This window comes from Oculina patagonica, chromosome 4 (assembly GCF_052425735.1).
Source record: "Oculina patagonica isolate OP01 chromosome 4, crgOcupat, whole genome shotgun sequence".
NCBI classification, from domain to species: Eukaryota; Metazoa; Cnidaria; class Anthozoa; order Scleractinia; family Oculinidae; genus Oculina; species Oculina patagonica.
This window is the reverse complement of record NC_135761.1, coordinates 61,850,428-61,870,061: the sequence shown is the minus strand read 5'-3', so window position 1 is coordinate 61,870,061 and position 19,634 is coordinate 61,850,428. Positions and strand designations below refer to the sequence as shown.

Here is a 19,634-nt window from a genome sequence, read left to right as displayed (position 1 = left end):
ACATTGGCCAGCGCTGTGACCGCTGACCTATTTGATAGTCAGCGCATGGTTTCAATATGGCCGCCAAAAGACAGTTCTGTTCTGAGAACAGATGAAGTAAGATAACTTTTGTTCAGCGATATTCGGAGCAGTAATGTCTGGACAAGATGGTGATGCTGGGAAAGAGATACCCAGTAGTTCGAGAAAGACTCCATTATTAGGAGCAAGAGGTTTGTACAGCAAACAGTGAGGACTGCAGTCTTGGGCTCGAGAACTTTCCTTACTTTTAAGGGACTCGCGCTATATAGGGAAAACAACTGTCTAAATGCATGCGCAAAATGGCGTAAACAAACTGTAAAAGCGATGTACGCGCAAAATTACAAATTTATTGAAAAAACGCATCACGTTTGTTCTTCAGTTTGCTTGCGGTTAGTTCCACTCCAGTTTGCTTGCGGTTAGTTCCACTCCGGTTTGCTTGCGGTTAGTTCCACTCCGGTTTGCTTGCGGTTAGCTTTTATTTGTTAGTAAGGGCAGCACTTTTTTAAAAAATTGATAACTGTAGCACTAGCGTAGTACTAATTTTGTTTACGCCATTTTGCGCGTGCATTTAGACAGTTATTTCCCTCCCCAAATATAGCGCGAGTCCCTTAAAAGTAAGGAAAGCTCTTTTTGTAGATGTATTTTTTCTAAGGGTTTGCGGATGGACTAAACTTGGGGGAGTTAAATCTGCGTTGTATGGGGGACTTATAAGTTGTATATTTAATTGTGACTTTGTTCTGTATATTTTCAGCTTTACTATCAAGACAGTTAAATAGTGCTTCACCCAGGTAGGTCCTGGGAAATTATTGTCAAACTTGATACATGTACAAGATGTAGTAAAAATAATATTGTTGACTTTGATGTTGTTTGTAGGTATTTATTTTGAGAACAGCACAGGGTAGGGAGGAGGAGTGGAGTGGCAGCAGAAGGTCTTAGTATTTGTGCCATCTGCCTGTCTCAATCTAAACTTCAACATCCAACCCCCCCCCCCTTCCTGGACATGCCCCAGGCATTAGACTCATCAATGTGCCCAGAGGGGCATGAATTTGACATTTTGTGGTTGTTGATGGAGTGGGGAATTCAAAACCAAATTAGAGGGGTAGGGTAGATTTTGAACAAAGTGCTTTGATGTTGTTTTATGGAGGCAGCGTGGCCGAGTGGTTAGAGCGTCAAACTTGTTATTCGAAGGTCGGGAGTTCAAGTCCCGTTCTGACCACTAGCTGGTGTTGTTCTTTGTAGTCCAGAGTTCAACTCCTCGGCTACGTTTGTAAATAGCCAACTGGTCTGCCTCCTGCCAGATGGGATTTTTAGCCATGTTATGTTCATTTACAATATTTGTTTCACATTGGCCCTGAAAAGCCCCACTGGGGGAGTGGTCAATTAAGTGTATTATTATTATTATTAATGCCCTTACAGTTTTATGGTTATGTTTGCAGCTCCCGAGGAAATCCTTGCGGAGATTGGGAAGCTTTAAGGATAAATTGTTTTCTTAAATGACATTGTAGCTGTAAAAGAAGGGCCTGCAAAAGCTTTGAAGATGATTAGGCCATTTCCAAGTTACCCTTTGCCTCTGTTTTAAAACGAGTCTATGTGCAAAACCATTCAAATGAAAATGAGTTTAATTTGCATGAAAATGGACATGTAGGTGAAACTCATTTTCATATGAATGGTTTCGCACGTAGACTCGTTTTGAAACGGAGGCAAAGAGTAACTCGGAAATGGCCTCCCACCCCCGCCCTCAGTCCCGGCGCGGCCGTGTGACGTCATTTCCGCCAGACACCAAGCTCACAAATATGACCGTAAACTCCACATGAGATTTCATCCCGCCTGAGCCCTTTGAGGGACAAAATTATACACCCTGCTACGCTCGGCCTTCGGCCTCTCTTCGTGAGGAATAACAATTGATTAGCATTGTTGAGGTGATTTTTATGTTTTATTTGTCATGTTTTATTCTAGTCCTGGTAGATTACCATCATTAAGACCAGCAAGAGATTTAACTCTTGGTGCTACACCAAAGATTTCTTTGAGTGGATCTGCAAAGGTGATGAATTCATAAATTGCATGGTTGTATAATTAAATGATTTGAAAATATTAAAATAATTTTATTTTAGACAACAGATTTTGAATACAAACAGCATTTCACCCACATGAAGTTAAGTTTCTATTTTGCAATGATTGAGGGTGACTATGTACTTGCTTGTTATCAGCCCAACAGAGTTACTCTGGACACAAAAATCAATCTTTGGCCAAAATGGCCCATGCCTTCTGACACAGTAAACAAATGTTTTTCAGGATGCTTGTAAATGTCAGTTCAGTCTGAAGCTTGTGCACTAGTTCAATTTACAGTTAGTGCTTGTGTGACACTAAGCATCTTAAATGCTTATCTTTCTTATCTTTTATTCTCTTGTTTACAGAGAACATTTACTCCAAATATTCCCACTAGGAGGGTCAAACAAGAGTAAGCCACTCTGATTTATAATTTGATAAATTAAATGTTCCCTTTTGGTGTTTTGGTAAGTTTAATGCAGCTCTCAGCAAAACGCAACGTACAAGTTGCAAGGTACAATGTAAATAGATTGCAATACATGATACATACGTGTGTGAGATGAAATTGCTCTTCACTTCATATGTTGTGTGCGAGGCGCTGTGGCCTAATGGTAAGTGTGCTGGACTCCGGTCTTGTGGTCCGAGTTTGAGCCCTTGCCGGGGTCATTGTGTTGTGTTCTTGGGCAAGACACTTTACTCTCAAAGTGCCTCTCTCCACCCAGGTGACTAAATAGGTACCGGTGACTTTAATGCTGGGGGGTAACCCTGTCGATGGACTAGCATCCCTTCCAGGGGAGAGTAGAAATACTCCCAGTCGCTTTCTGCTACTGAAACTGGGTTAAGCTCTGGCCTGATAAGCCACTAGGCTCCTATGCAGATTTTACAACTACCCTCATATCTTGTAGTGAGCATAAGTAATCAGTGACATATCATTTTTAACATTATTACCTTAAGTGAGACATTTTTATTTGATTCTGTATTTTCAAGCAACCACACTTATTAAATATTATTTAACATTTAAGAAGTTTTCCAACAATTCCTTAAATATTTCCAAAGTTTTCTGAATATTGTCCTTTCCTTTGACTGAGACTTTCCATGGGCAGTTTACCTTATTATCATGTAAAGTTCCAAAAGTAACAACCCCTGATTGAAGCGACCAACAACTAATGACCCTCCAACCAACTAATGACCCTACAAAAGTAGCATGAATGAATTTCAACCTTTTTTGGAAACTAACAGTGGGTAACATAATTATCAAGGATAATACAATGATGATAACTTCTATCCTTTTGATGTGTAAATTTCTGCAATTTATTTTTCTGTAAACAAAGGTAGTACAGTGGAACCTCGATTTAACAACCTCTATATAACGAAGTCCTTGACTTAATGAACAATATTCCTCAGCCCATCCGAAGTTACAGTAAAACGTATGGACTACGTCATATAAGACCTTATATAATCCATGTTATACTTATAACGAACACAATCCAGAAGCCCAACTGTAAAATGTACCTTAATATAGCGAAAAAATGTCAACACGCGACAAAAGATGAATGCGGAACAGACCAGCAAGGATGAAAATCCTTTATTCCAACATTTCTTTGCATCAAAAAGCGATGTTTTGCAGCTATGAGTGATTGTTTTATCGCTCTTCCATTAGTCTTTCTATTCAACACTCTTACAATACTTAGTTCTGTAAATGTTGTGAAGGCCGCAAACTTTGCCACCACAGCAAGCGCCACTTCTGTCTCAGCAAGAGACAAATACTGACAATCAACAGACGCTCTTCTTTGTGGCATCCATTCCAAATTTTAAATAAGCACCACCCTCAAATAAGCATGGCCCTTGAATAAGCGATGCACTTGAGGCGCAAAAAATTTAATAAGTGCCACGGCCCTTGTTCATACATTATATCATACATTCTAAATGTTATTTTCAGAAATCGATAATATCCGGAAATTCTGGGTAGATAGTGCAACGTAACAGCATTAAAAACTGATTAAATATACCTCGATATAACAAACATTAATTTTGGTTGTTTTTCTGCAAATTCATTATATCAAGATTTTTCGATATAAAGAACCCTCGATATAACAAACAAATTTCATCAGTCCCTTGGCACTTCGTTTAATCGTGGTTCCACTGTAATATGTTTATGCTTACATTTTATTTGCCGCTGATGTGCATGTTTTCACATTTACTACAATTATAGTAGGATGGATTGGGCCATATATAGTACATCTCTTAACTACCCAAAAGTAGTGATAGCAAAAGGCTGCTAAAACAACAAGGGCCATTATGTTTGGTGTAATTATTGTTTTGCTCACTTTGTGGTACAAGTTGTGAAAGATTTTTATTATATTTTCAGGCCAAAAGATGAAGCCTCTCCAACACCAGGGGTAAGTAAGACAGCCACCTAACTGGTGTGACTGTGATTTGTATTTACTTGGTCTCTAGCCTGTATAGCATTTTCAAGTTTCTTTCTGACCTTTCTGAGAGGGCAAGAGACATTATTTGAGGACCTGTCTGTGAACCACTATAAAGCGATGTTGGTATCCTTAATAAAGCTTACTCTCACATATGAAAGCTCCGTCTTGTGTCCCAATCTCCCATGCACCTCTTGTGCTCTTTGGAAAAGAAAAAACTGCAAGGCAGGCCACATGTTCTTGTATACTAAGGTCAATTTTTTAATTGCAAGACATAATGCAGCTGAAACTTAATTCTAAAGACATCATGGAAACTACCAAAGATGTTTACAAGGTGTTGATAATAGCCACTAAATGGGTTAATTGCAGTAAAATTATAGAGCTGGGATGAAAAACACTGTTGTTATAAATTAGGGTTTCTGAAGTATGCCTACAGAGGTTGGGACTCTAAATCTGGAAGCAAATAGTAATGTGGAGCAAGAAATGTGTTTGGGGGACAACAATTATTTTCAAAGAGGGTGGTACTTTTATTTTCTGAATGGAAACTTATGACAAAGGCGTGTCTGTGTGAATTATTGTTCTGCAATGTATATTACTGTTGCTTATTATAATTAGTGAAAAGAACAGAAAAGAATTGTCTGACGTTTGCTGTTCACAGAATTCTGGAGAGAGAAGACGGCAAGATGGAGGAAGGGGCAGAGGGCGTGGCGAGGGCCGAGGAAGGGGTAGAGGGGATAGGGGCAAGCCAAACATTGTCCAGGCCTCGTCTATTTTTTCCATGGGAGTGGGTCCTGTTGAAAAACAGAAAATTGGTAAGGATAAACTAAGTAATGGTATATTTACCAGTAGATTTGTAAGAATTTTGGTGGGCTCTCTGCTCCCTAGAGGTCACTTTTATATCTTAGTTTGCTTATGTTTTCCTAAAAGGAATAACTAACGCTAGTTCCTGGTTATCAGATATAAGCTTTTTATGGTCAATAGAGAACCTCTTTTATGTCCAGTTTTTATTTTCTAACTTCCTCCTCCTTTCTTCCTCCTTGAAAATTCAACCCAAACAATTAAAAAAAAATAAAAAAAAATTGTTAAGTGCAATTATAACATTTTATAACATTTAATTCAATGTAAATTAAAGTTTAAGTTGTTGCTGGAAACTTAGTTCATAATTTCTGTCCATATATTCAGGACAAGTAAGTTCCATTCCAAGCCATGGTTCATCAGGAGGAAGAGACAGTGTCTCTGCAGTAAGAGTTAAGAAAGAAAGGTACTGAGCATTATAAGAACAAATGTACATAAGAAATAAAATGGAAACTTTCCTGTTGTTTTTATCTAAAATCAGTGACAACTGTAAAAGATCAATAATTTTTAGGAAATGACCCAAGCATACTTGGAAAAAATTCTGATTGATCTCATCAGTCATACCTATATACCGGGGGTTCTGATTAGTCCTTTGGATGCTCGTCCACTAAGCTATAGGGGACTTGTGGTCACTAGGCCATAAACTTGGTTGCTGGCGTGTGACAAACATCATGCGTACTGCTAGGATTTGAATTTATAATTGTTTTTTAATTAATAAATTATTTATAACCTTTTTTCACCTGGTAATATTTTCTTCTTTACCACTTATTAATCTTCTGATACTTTTCAGTATTGTTGCTATCTTAGTTCACAAATCATATTTTTTTCCTTTTTTGTAGGGGTGATGGGGTTGATGAGGAAGAATCAAAAAGGGTTCTCAAAATGTTGCAGTCAAGTGTAAGTTTTAAACTTGTTTCTGACTCGGCACTGGTTTGAGATGTGTAAGACGTAAACCCTTTTCCCCTTCTTGATCCCTCAACAAATTTGCAGAACTGTTAGCAATTTAAGAAATGCAAGGCAGTTAGTAATGAAAGAGCTTATGTGACTGAAACATCAATTTCTTGTTAAACTAGGGTAATATAGATGAAGATATGGACAGTAAGGCTGGAGTCATGCCTGTACAATTACCATTATCTTTCCATGCTCTAAGAATGAAGGAGAAGGAGGCTGAATGTGCTGCAGTGGAGGCTGATACAAAAGGTGCAATATTGTGTAGCGTAGTGACCTAAATGTAACTATAGTTAGTGAGAAAGACTCAGGATTGAGAGATCCTGGTGTTCGTGCCCTGACTAGTGTTATTGCATTAAGACATGTTCATCGGCAAGCACTCAAAATTGGCTTGAGAGTTGTAAAAGGGGAAGCCTCGAGCCATGGGGCCCATACTCCCAGAGATTATTCCGGTTTCCATAGCATTAAGCGGCTAGGAGTATTTCTACTCCCCACTGAATGGGATACTAGTCCATCTCAGGGTACCCTCCCAGCATTCTTTCAGTGGTACCCATTTATACACTTGGGTGGAGAGAGGCACTATGAGAGTAAAGTGTCTTGCCCAAGAACACAACATAGTGACTCTGGCTCAAACGCAGACCACTAGATCCAGAGTTTGTCGCACTAACCATTAGGCCACCGCACCTCCCAGGAGTATAAATGGGTACTGCAGAATTGAGACATGGCAACATATTTAGGGATAGGTAACCTGTGATGAACTAGCATTCTATCCAGGGGTAGCCTGCAAATCCCCCTTTAGTGAGTGTAGGGAGAAAAAAATTGGCTTGAGAGTTGTAAGTCAAATAATAAATCTCTTATTTGGTGGTTTAACAGTTAACACTCACAGACATTTTATTCATTTCTCACATTTTTTCTTTTCCATGCATGGCAAAGAAAAATACTATGAAACTTGTAAATTAAATATCTGTGTGTATTATCTGTAAACCATTGAAAAAAGTGTATTTAATTCACAACTTTTAAAACATCCATTCTCTGTCACCTCAACACATGTTAGTTGTCCTTTGCTGAGACCTTGTGGAATTATTCCATTGTTGTTCAAGCTTTCTTTTAGTTAAAGTAACTTCTTTAATTAAATTCTCTCACAAAACCTCTTTTGTTAGTAAAAAGTGAAGCCATGGATGTGGACATGGTTGATTCTGACAAAGCAGTGCCAGTGGAAACACTGAAGAAACCCGTAAAACAAGTACCCGTAAAAAAAGAAGTGGTAGATGAAATGACACTTTCTAATCTCTTATCAGCAACGTCAATGGTATGGATGTGATATAAATGTTGAATACAGTAAAAACCCGCGTGTGACCTGGATGCCTTCTCGTTGCTCCCCTCCGTCCCCCTGGTCTGGCTCCCGGTGATGTTCTGGGTCGTTGTTGTTGACTTGGCCTGTCATTTTTGCGCGTTCTTTCTTCCCTTCTCTCTGCATTCCTCTTGCCTACTGTCTGTCCCCATTCCTGTTCCAACTCTGTGGGTTCTCACCGCTTTTTACTGTATTTTCTGAAAAACAATGGGTACAATGTATTTTAAAATGACCAGACTACTAAGTCCAGTGTTCTGGGGTGTTCATGGTATCTTTAGGGATACAAATTTGTCATTTGGTACCTTAAATCTTCATTAACCACCACTGGAGTTAACCCAGTATTTTACAGGGTATAATAACAGCGGAAAAATTTTACAGGAACTACTAGTCAGAGAAGAAGCTACAGTACTCAAAGTAATCCCGTTTATTGCTGTTAAAAAGTGTGAAAATGACAGATTTTAAATGTTCTTGTTTCGACATCCATGGTACCAAATTTGAGTTAAGGCCATAAAAGAAAAAAGATTATCTTTTGGCGTTTCTAAGCCAAATTTCCAACAATCACTGGTCACCTATTTGGGAATCTCCTTCCTTGGGGGGCTTTAAATTCTCACTTGTCTGATTTCATTTTTTCTAACCTTGTGCTTCTGGTAAAATGGAGATGGACCTTCCCAATTTTTTCGTTGTCATTGTGTTCCTTTGCTTTATGAGGGAGGAATTAATTCCTAAGAGTTAGAATTTTTTAAAAGGCATTCCTGGGTTGTTATTGTTACATGGAAAAAAATGCATAGCAAATTTTTCTCCTTTTTTTGTAGGCAGAGCGGAAGTTGTTATTTTTCCAGTTTCCCGATGTGTTGCCCATCAAGCTAGCTTCCAGTAATCAAGATGAGCCCATGCCTGCAGAGGAATCAACCAATGGACAGACAGCTACAACAGAAAAGGTTTGTTTGTATCCAAGTTATTATCGATTAATGTTGTTCAGTCCTAGATTCACTGGGATTAAGACACTAGCTTGTAGAGTTCCTTTTTCCGACACGATCCTTTGTGCACGCTTTTCATCCACATTGACAAAGGTACAACTATCACATCAACTGTTGTTTCTATCTTCACCAATGCACGATTCTAGGTAAGACGAAGCTTGTTATTACGTAGTGAGCATGTAATGTTCTAGAACAGGACGTTTTACACAATATTTGAGGAACTATATGAAGAATGTGTTTGCATTACAAAAGAAGCGAGCCGAGTGTCGAGAAGTAGATTGGTTTCAGAAATGTAACACCCGTCGTGAGTATTTCATTGTAGTAAGCTAATTGTGGACACTGTAGATGTACATTATAAGATTTAAAACTGGAGATTTAAAGTCTTAAGTCTAATCTCAGCGGAAAACGTTTTCAAGTGGTTTCATATCTGAACCGTGACTTTTTAAGAAGCTTACACAGTGAGCGAATTTCATATCCAGTAAACATTGTTTACATTATGTTATACCTGTTGAACAGGCATAACTGGTTTCACTCTCAAAACAAAACTTGTTCCCTCAGGCGATGTACCATATTTAATCTTGTTTTTGAGAAGTCATGGTTTTTATTTTTGTATTCGTTCTTCTGTTTCAGCCCAAAGAACCCAAAAAATTAACACTCAAGGATGCTTCCGAAGGATACATTGGTAAACTTCAAATACTTAGGTCTGGTAAAGCAAGGTATCAAAAACAAAATGCATGTATTCCTTTCTTATTAAGTGGCACATGAGGATTATACAAGGGAGCACCACTATCGTCAGTGGCGATATTTCACTACAGGCCATGTATTTTTTTTTATTTTTTTGCTAGTCCACTGTCCAGCACCACTTTTCCTTTGCACAGTTCCGTTCCCTCGTCCAGTTCTTCGGTGGAGGAATGTCTCTCTCTCTCCTACGCAGAGGCTCCTTTAGTGGGAAGGCGAAAAACACGGGGGAGGAAGGGTGCCCCCCGCGCGCTTTTGTTTCGATTCCTTCCAGCCTCCGCGCGCTTACTTTTCACCTCTCCCCATTTCTCAGCCCGTACGAAACACGAAAGAGGCCTCTGCGGAGGAGAGAGGGAATGTCTTGAGCACTGCGCCTTAAGCTTGTTGGTGATATTCGACGTACTAATGATCTCCACCTTTAAAATTCGTTCTTTCACAGCATCACAACGTGGGCAAAAATAGTTATGAAAAAAAAAAACGCGGACAAAACAACTCTTACATTGTAGCTCAGGGGGAAAACAGTTTTAGTACCACCGACAGTAATAATTCCGTAACTAACAACTACACAACAGCAAACCTAGTGATGAAACATGAACAAATTCTAAATCGAGTGGCGGGCGACTTCTAAAAAACTCAGAATCTTTTGTTCCAAGCTCTTGCTGTGATTGTTCAACAAGTGTAAAAGTGAAAAATATAACGTTAGTTTTAGAAAGTAATATCAAATATAGAAAAAAAAACAATTTATACTAGGCGCAGTTGTTCGAATTCAGAAAAAGCGTCAACATCAAGTTATCGAATGAATAAACAATTCATGGCTCTTTGTTTTTTTGTCTAACGTTTTAAATTTTGGACACTGTCAAACTAAAACGTACAATTTACAGTGAAAACGCTTTGAAACGACAAAGCTTATGACCTAGGTACTAGGTTGACTTATGCACTGGTGATTTTCTGTTACAGGTTGTTACTAGGTGATGTGTCACTTGACGTTACCATGGGGACACCATCTGGTTTTTTACAGGTATAGTGTCTGTTAATAATAATACCGTAAATAATACCCTGACAGTTCAAGGCTAGCTTTATATCTCATATTAGTTGGATAAACGAAGAGAGCAATTACAAAAAGAAAAAAAATTCAAAACAAAATTTTACGAACGATGAAAGACTGTCAACAGTTTTTTTGTTCCTTGAATCTTTTGTAAAACAAGCTCATAAAAAACAAGCCTTAACACATCAGTCGGCCGCTTCTCCTTGAAATATCATACAGGACTGCCCCAGATCGGTTCCCGATGCAGAAGAACCAACCAAACAAACAAAGAAATAAAAAAAAAACATTGTTTTTTAAGCGGAACAGTTTGATTTTTTTGTTCTTCACAGGATGTTGTTGCTGTTCACACTGAAGACAATCGGTCAGAGATGATCTGCCTTGGGCATGTGAATCATCGCTTGATATGCACACCAGACTTTGAACACCTTCTTTCAACATCATGACGTGCTACTTACAGTGTAAGGAGGCCAAATGTGCACCTTGGTGAAGAATCTTGACTTTGGAGAATAAGCTGCAAAAATGATATATGGATTTTCTATGAAACAATTGCTAGTCATTCTCCGGATTCGAGTTTATAGGCTCTGTAAAGGATATGCACACCAGACTTTGAACACCTTCTTTCAACATCGTTACATGCCACTTACAGTTTAAGGGGCAAACCTGTACCTTGGTGAAGAATCTTGACGTAAGAATGATATATGGATGCAATTGGTAGTCATACGTCGGCTTCGAATTTATTATAATTCTCTGCAACAGACAGAAACCGGCAGTTATTAAAACCTCCTGGGTCTAGAAGAACAGTTTATTTTAGTTTGTATATTCTTCAATTGTTGAAAGAACCAAACCCAAGTGCTATAGTTAACTCAGACGATGGTGTTGAGATGCTAGTCCTGTTGTGCGGCCTCAGCATGTTGTCAAGAATTCATAGCAAGGTCACGCTATTTTTGGTAATTCGTGACCACGAAATATTTATTAATTGACGAAATCCAGCTAAATAAAGAACAAATATCTGGCAAAATAGGATATTCTTGTTTGTAAACATTTCAGAAGTAAAATCGATTTTTAGATCTGTCTATAAACAGTCAAACCCCCTTTGCGTTAGTTAATACTTTGGATCCATCGTGTTGACAAAACGCAGGGACAACACGCATGTGTCGGCTCTCGCCTCTGCAGAGGTTTCTAGTATAGGGCCATTTCCCATGCCTTTGATTTCTCCATTCTACAAATTTCTCTGCGGAGGAAGGAGATGTGTCGGCGTATAAAGCGGCGTTTGAATGTACTATATCAGAACTGCCCCTAAAAATTGTTTTTGACTGAGTAAAGGGTCTTCTTCCTGCGTTGACGTAAGATCCTTAGATATGATACTGCTCATGAACATAGAAAAACACAAAGAAACAGGAAATATTTTACGTCTTTTTTATGAGCTAATGACAATGCTAAAATCCGGTTATCAAAATAAAGCCGTCAACAGGTATTTCAGTTCACCCGAGCGCTCAATGTACTGCTTTGTTGTACCAGATATCCGCGAATTGACAAATTTTTTTTTTTTTTATCAATTCGTGATTGGTACAATTTTATCACCAATCAGCGTTCGGATAAGGATATAGCAGAATATGGCTGTACGCATGCTTTGAACTGAGAACTCTGTAGCTGTGTTGTGTAGCATTCCACGTTTCACTGGTTAAATCTTGTGCCAGGTTTATCCTTTCAGGTATTTTCTCATGTTTTCTGGCATGAATACGTGACCGGAAAAGCGAAAACGGAAACCGAACACGGCATTGGGCTAGACAGAAATATTTGTTTCTTAATACGCTCAGCAGCCTAAAGAAGATTTGAATGGATATGTAAAAAACAAAGCTTTCCTGAAAGAAAGTGGGAGTACTTGGTTTAAATGGATTTAAGATTATCTCTTCTTTTTTCTTCATAGTTTCCTACAATCAAATTATCCACTTCCTTTCAGTTTTCTAACTCCACAGCCTTACATATTCAAATAATATTATCTAAAAATACTCTTCTACCCGCAACTCAAATCCGGATATTTGTAATTGTAAGCAATGAAGAATTTTCAAACTGATCATGAACACAATACAAAATAACTGTTTAGGTCACGGCAAGTATTGAAATTTTATATGCGCACGAACCTTATAAAAGGTGGCTGATCGGTTCATGAAAAAAAAAATGTTACTTTATAGATTTGTCCTCAGTATAAGTCTCGGCAAAGCCCCACTCTCCCTCCCCTCAGGCTGTCATCGCGATTTTCCATGGCATAGTGTCAACCTGTTGTACCACAAAGCGCTGTTAATGCGTTTTGAATTCTTTTCACTTGACTTGTGCTTTTGCGTTTAATTTTATTTTTTTTCATTCTTCACCTTCGCCATTTATTTTGAAGGAAAATCTCACTTAGTGTAGGCTTTTAAAGAAAGAAAAAAACGAGTTACGTTTTGCGAACGTGACTAGTGATATTATCTCCAGATAAACTATAAGCAAACAATAGACCAACAATAGTTTTTAAAATGGAAAACATTTGTGTTGAGTAAATAGAGAAATCAAACGTCGCTAAGAAGTTTCCGTTCACTTGTTTTGGGGGCGGAGGCGGAGGCGGACAAGTCAAGGTTAGTGCAGTGGGTTTTTTTTTTGTGATATCATTATAAATACATTAGTATTTTCATTACTCTTGACTCCTTTGAATTGACAAAGAAGCTAGACACTAATAAAGAAATTTAATTAAGAGAGAGAAAATAAAAAATAAATAAAAAAAAAAAAAAATAAAATAAATAATTTTTTTTTTTTTTTTCTTTAAAAAAAAAAAAAAAAAAAAAAAAAAAAAAAAAAAAAAAAAAAAAAAAAAAAAAAAAAAGTTAAAAAAAATGGGGGGGTGTAAAAAATTTTAAAAAAATTAAAAAAAAAAAAAAAAAAAAAAAAAAAAAAAAAAAATAAAAAAAAAAAAAAAAAAATAAGAAAAAAATTTGGGGGGTTGTTAAAAAATTTTTTCGAAAAAATGAAAAAAAAAAAAAAAAGGAAAATTTTGGTACAAATTTTGTCCAATAACTACTCGAAGTCCTGGCGGATTTCCTCTTAAGCTTGATGTCATCAGACTAGAAAGTGCGCAGTCAACGCATAAAACGCTCTTACTTAAGAACACTGGAAAATTGAGTTATAATATGTACACAGGTACATCACTTAACATTGTCACGTTTATCTCACAGCCCTTCGTAACCTCCGTAGGAAAAGAACTCGAGCAATGGGAAAAATAGCCGGAAATATCCTCCTTGTACCTAATTTCTCATTTCCTTCGACTTCATTTTTTTAAAAATGTTTAACTCAATAGTTGCGGAGCAGTGCAAAAAACGGTGAGTTCTCTGACCAACCCTCGTCTTTTGTTTTACCCGCGTTCTTCTCCGCGCTGCTGCACAAGTAAACCACACATGCCTGGAGCAGGCTTCTTTTTTGCCAAACTGGTAAGTGATGCCATACCACATGGCATAGAAAATATTTCTCTTGGCCATACTAACAGGGCGGAAAGATGTCGCCATGGTAACGAGACCCAAACAGGTGCCCACGTTCCTCCCTTTTGCTGCCAGTTGATATTTGTACATAATGGACCAGTTCCCTTCTTTTCCTCTATTTTCACAAGTTGAAAAAACATGGCGTGGAAAACGGTTCGTATTGTGAAATGACTCAAACTCCGCTTTTTCCTGATCAAAATTGAGGGAGTAGATCGGCTGGCAAACGCTTAAATTAAGAGCGATTTCAGATCCCCAATTTTTTTTTCTGAGCCGGGATTTATTTATTAAACCGATCGCTAGTCAAATTCCACGTGAAGTCTTTAGACAAGAGTATGAAAAAAATAATTAAAACGTGCCTGCGTGCTTCCTAGTAAATCTTTTGTTAGGTTTCTAAAGTCAACAGACTGACGATTCATTTGATATCGGATTCTAAAACAAGCACCCCGGATTTCGCGCCATTTTATTCCTTCCGTGTCGGCTATGTAGATACACGGTGTATACCTGCAATCAAAAGATCTAAATACTTTGTACTTTTGCAATTGAATTGCAATTTCTAAAAGCGTTTATCGATTTAAAAGTGAGAAAGAATTTCCGAAGATTTTAACCTAAAGAAATTATGTGCTCGTGAACTCTCTTTCTGATGTCGAATTGTTTCCGACTGAGGCGAAGGTCTTCCGAAGATTTTAACCCGAAGAAATTGTGTGCTCGTGAGCTCTCTTTCTGACGTCGAATTGCTTCTGACTGAGACGAAGTTAAAGTTCTCAACTTGTTGAGACTCTGCTCGAACGGCCCTAACAGATCCAATATCATCCAGCTTTGTAGGGTGAAAATGAAGAAACCTTTTGACCACGTTGTTGGGTTATGTTTGAACATTTGAGAAGTGTTGCTGGTGTTGGAAGAAGCCTGATTTTGTTAAACTGTGTCTAAACATGTTCCATCATTTTACTTTTTAAGTCTAGCGAGTCTCTAGTAGTCTAACATAAAGACTCGTTTACCCCAGCATGTCGTAACAAGGACCAGATTTGAAAATTTGAACAAGAAATTACTGGAAACGTCTTATTCTAAACAACAACGGGCAAGTTTATCTTTGTTGCTATGTTACTGAATAAACAGAAAACAAAACCGAAATCAAAACAAACAGAGAAAAAAACTGATGACATTTTTTTACCGGCTGATACGAGCAGTTGCTTGTTCGGCTTGTTGACCGAGTGCAGAACAATTTTCAATTGGTGCCTTGTTTGTTTAGTTAGCAATCAAGCCAACGATCTCAACTGAAATCAACCGAATATGTTAGTCACAATAAAACGATCATTGTTTAAACTAACTCTCGTTATGGCACGACGTCAGAAAAACCAGTAGGATAGACACCTGCCTCGCCGCATAACAAAAAGTTCTCTTTCGATACAGAATATCAACTTGTCGCGGTCGATACTGCCGAGAAGGCAGGGAAGCTGGCACACAGTCGGGACTATTTTAAGCGCTTTCTCCTTCATCGTGAAAGGATTAAGTACCGGCTAAAAGTTGCGACGACGAGAGCCGTGCTACGCGATGAAAAATCTGACTTTTGTTTTCAAACTGATGTCTGTTGATCATCCAGGCGATTTCTGACTTGACTTTTCTAAATCCTTTGACCTCATTTTAGAGTGCACTTTGCAGTTCACTCCCTCCATGCTCGAAGCTCAGTGATTTTCATCGAATATTCTGAAAGCCTTGGCTCTCTAACTCATTGATTAGAGCACCAGTGTCACTGATGCCCAGTGACCGGTAATGGTTACTGACCGCAAGGTTTTTTCCATTCAGTGGAGCGAAAGTGAGCGAGAGCGTTCATGTGCATAGATGTGCAACGGGTCATAGAATGCCACAACCAGTCCGTGTTGTATAAATATTCATTTTGTAACTGAACTAAGCGATCTGGAATGTAGAGAACGCGTATGGGGGCTTGTTTGCCCGAAACGGGTCGCTTCGCTTCCATAATTACTGTCAGATAAACCAATCTACCAAATGCCTCATCGATGTTCCTGTTTTTATTTGCAAAACAGTTCAATAGCTGCCGCGCGATGAAAGGCGGACCTATTTAGCAAATTGTAGTTGATGGAAGCTAAATTAAATTTTAGAGCGCTATTGTTGTATTAGGTTTAATGTTAGAGGGGGCTTTTACCAGAAAATTAGCGAAAGTTAATTAGTTTAATTAATTGCAATAGCCAAAGAAATCTGATATTGCTTTATAAAGTCCGATTAATAAAAAAATTTTCACGTATGTCTGTTAAAGGATTAACATAGAGATGTTTAGGAGGAATAAACGTTGATGGAATGTTTTCGAATACAAGACAAAGAGGCGTTTTAATAAGCTGAGTGTGTATTTACCATGCAAAAACTGAACGTAGAACGTAAACGAAGCTTGCAATCAAAGGGTTGACATCTTCATGGGTCACAACAAATAAAACACAAGTTAACAGTTCGAGAAAAACACTAAGTCAATAATGGCAGATAAGACCATAAAGAATTTTAGTTTAGGCTCGATTTCAGATCAATTTGTTTTTTTGCAACTAAATCTCTCAACTCGACGTCTAAATTTCCTTTACTGGTCCTCATACATTTCGGCTTCCCATTATACCACTTGCGAAAATTAAATCTCCAGTTAACTTTTTTGTCATAACCTCAATGTCTGACTCTGTACTTGGGATATTTTGTACGATTAAGAAGATGAGCACTGTAAAGAGGGTTAAAATTACTGAAATAAGCCGCGTTTGCCATATACAAACCGACTGCGTTAACAAAACTGCCCACTGACCCATGTAGTTCGCCTCTTAACAAGGCACTGAGTCAAATATTTGGGAAGAGAGCTTTGAAATATCTTGCGTTGTTTAGCTACTTTGTTTTCCAATGGGCTCAATGATTTTTGCGCGTGATCGACCAAGCGGGAGTCCATCGAACCGACTACAAACTAATAAATATTTTACAATGAGCAAAATTAACCCAAAACAAAAACATGTGCGGCAAATATAAATTAGCAAGTTTTCTGCTGTCGGTGAAGTTTGAAGGGCAGAAGGAAGAGAGGGGTTTCCTCGGAACCTTTTGTACTTCGCATATTGATTGTCACTGGCCACTAATTATGTCAATTAACTTGGCAAAGCAACCCATTGACAAACCAATCAAACATCAATTTTTCCATTACGAGGCGTTACGATTGGCTGGTCGCGCTTCTTGCCTAATTGATACTTTGGTGTTAAAGAGGGCGTGTCTGACGTCACCTCTAACCACGTGATTGGTCAAAGACGACACCAAACACCGCAATACGATGCAGAGTGAAATTTGTCCCGCTCACACATTCTGGCCTGGCAGCAGGCCGTGATCATATCAAGGATGAAGATGGCGACAGGCCTCGAGTATTGCGATGAAGAAGATTTACTCGTTGATGAAATCAACGAGGAGCGGGATCCTAATTTTGTGGAGGAAAGATTTCGCGTAGATCGCCGTAAACTGGAGCAAATGCTTCAAGGTCAGGTTTATTCTGGAAATCAGAGAAACTTGCGATTTCTATTTACTCTGGCTTGTATTTTGCTTTGATTATCAGCTGAATTTTGTGTCGATGTTTACGATTTTTAGCTGCTGTGGAGGGATGTGGACAAACAGGCGAGGAGTTCTTCCAGAAGGTTAGAGAAGGTCAAATTATCATTTATAATTCTCTACATAATTGCAGCTGGGGTAATGTAATAAATTGTTTTGCGGTGGTATGTTTCGTAGATTATGGAGGAGACGGCGACAACCATAACATGGCCCTCGAAACTCAAGATCGGAGCAAAATCCAAGAAAGGTGAATCAGTGAACATCTCTTAAGTTTTTTAAGGGTGGCTTGATGTGTTTTATTTTTCAGTGGCCCAGAAAAACTCATTCTGAGAGAAGAGTGAAGTAGTGTATGCGCTTGGTTGACAGGGCACTGTATTAATTTAGTACGGGTCAGATACTCAAACTATTGTAGACTGGGGTTGTTTTGATTCGTTTCACTGGCTAGTCCGTTGTTCCACTGCGAACATTTAACAACGATAAATTCGGCAGTAGTAAATTCACCGAAACGATTCATTTAGTTCCTATAGTGCGAAAGAGCCTTGTTTTGCTGTTAATGATACTAGCAACAGCTTTTGTGTTGCTTAGAATAATTTTCTTTTGTGGCTAATTTCCTTTGTCTAGTTCTTTTCTTTCCAGCGATAAGCAAAGCGATTGCAGTTATGTTTATTCTTTTAACTGTTTCTTCGGGCAATCAGTGAGTCGACGGTGCGAGACGAAAATCACATTTTCTGTTCTCGATTGCGTTTTGACCCTTGCATTTCCGGAAAGTGTGAAGTTAAAATAATTTCTCGTGCGCCTTTTAGAAACTGAATTTATTGTTTTGCTTGAAACAAACTGTGATGCCGGGGAGAAACAATACTCCGCCGGTTCTATTTCTACTTCGATCTGTTTTGCATTGTGTTTTCCATAGATACTGCTATTAACTCGAGTCGGCGGCGTAATATTATTTGGTTTTGTTCCAGCATTGTTTTATCCTCAACCCTATTCTGCTATTGTATTCGGCAGAAACTGATGGGAAGTTTAAAAGTTCCATGACGATTTCGCCGAAATATGTTCTTTCCAATATCTTGTCTTCGCCCAAGCGCAGTATTAATCTGTGGGCCGGCCACGGCACGCTCTGTGTAATTTTGTTTGGCAATCGTCGAGTGCTGTTCGATTTTATTTTGGTAAAGCAAGTAACCTGTGTTCACTTGGAAAAATATACATTTGCCTTTATTGGACGAGAATGAGCCACTATCGGCTATAAAAATCGTATTCACTAAGATCAATTAGCTGACGGATGTTGGAAGTGGAGTATTCTTTTCATTTTGTCGGTAAATGGAGTCATTCATGCATGTTCGTTCCAACTGGGAATATTCACTGAGCGTCGACACGCTTGCTGGAGCGAGTCACGCACGCTAGTGACCTTGTGCCCCTCGCTTCAACAACCTTTTGTTGCTTGCATTTCCCAGCACGAACGTAATAACCATCAACGTCTCAACGATATGGAGTAGCAAATAAAATTACTCCATGAATATAAAGCAGTCTTTTAATTCGCGTGTTTCTTAGCTATGCGCCACGAACGTTCACAATACTGTAATTGGTTTAAAATTAGTCGGAAATAAAAGCACGAATTCGAAAATCGGTTCATGGTTTATTCTTCGGTAAGATGGCGTCGCGCGGTTTATTTGATAATGTTCTCTATGTATTTATGAACTTTGGGAGGTAAACAATAGAGTTTATTTGCTTCGTTTGACGTTTTTTCAAAGCACAGAGCCGCTTTAAGAAGTCACTCGGCACGCGTCAAAGATGTTGATTTTATGTTCGACAGGAGTTTCGATGAACATTACTTGAAATCGTTTTATTGTGCTTGAAAACCGTGAAAAACTGATTTAAACAAACAAAAAGTTTTTGTACGATGCATTTGATGGCATATTATTGTAATGGATGCTCATAATTGTATTGTAAACATGAGTTGACTGAGTTCTGAGTTCAGTTTATATGTGCATGAGTGAAATCACATACTTGTCGATAAAAATCACATCCTCTAGTTTAGGGAAGTGAAAACTTAACATACCGGTAATCTTCAAGCTCAGCAACTAAGGAAGTATCCACCAACCACACGCAATAATTAAGTTATCGCGTTCCATTTGTGACTTGAGTCTATGATGATTTTTT

At 38.3% G+C, this 19,634-nt stretch overlaps 3 protein-coding genes across 4 annotated transcripts in view; 2 read left to right on the top strand and 1 right to left on the bottom strand.

Moving 5' to 3' along the window:
- LOC144647823 (small ribosomal subunit protein uS11) overlaps nt 1–19,634 on the bottom strand; it is a 121,317-nt gene that overhangs the window by 42,265 nt on the left and 59,418 nt on the right. The window lies entirely within an intron of this gene.
- On the top strand, nt 48–11,427 carry LOC144647776 (DNA-directed RNA polymerase III subunit RPC4-like). The gene is made up of 14 exons (XM_078507468.1): nt 48–209; nt 770–806; nt 1,975–2,059; nt 2,433–2,476; nt 4,433–4,463; nt 5,149–5,302; nt 5,673–5,751; nt 6,185–6,242; nt 6,419–6,545; nt 7,454–7,602; nt 8,457–8,582; nt 9,252–9,337; nt 10,317–10,377; nt 10,734–11,427. Exons 1-14 carry the CDS (start codon nt 134–136, stop codon nt 10,845–10,847), a joined length of 1,227 nt encoding a protein of 408 aa, XP_078363594.1. The 5' UTR covers nt 48–133; the 3' UTR covers nt 10,848–11,427.
- Nucleotides 16,804–19,634, top strand: part of LOC144650979 (protein bicaudal C homolog 1-like) — a 30,110-nt gene continuing 27,279 nt past the window's right edge. Inside the window, exons 1-3 of one of the 2 annotated variants that reach the window (XM_078510829.1) lie at nt 16,804–17,409; nt 17,517–17,563; nt 17,655–17,724. In XM_078510829.1, coding sequence (XP_078366955.1) covers nt 17,274–17,409; nt 17,517–17,563; nt 17,655–17,724 — 253 coding nt within the window. In that variant the 5' untranslated portion in view covers nt 16,804–17,273. The remainder of the gene's footprint in view (nt 17,410–17,516; nt 17,564–17,654; nt 17,725–19,634) is intronic. The other variant, XM_078510828.1, reaches the window with a different exon arrangement.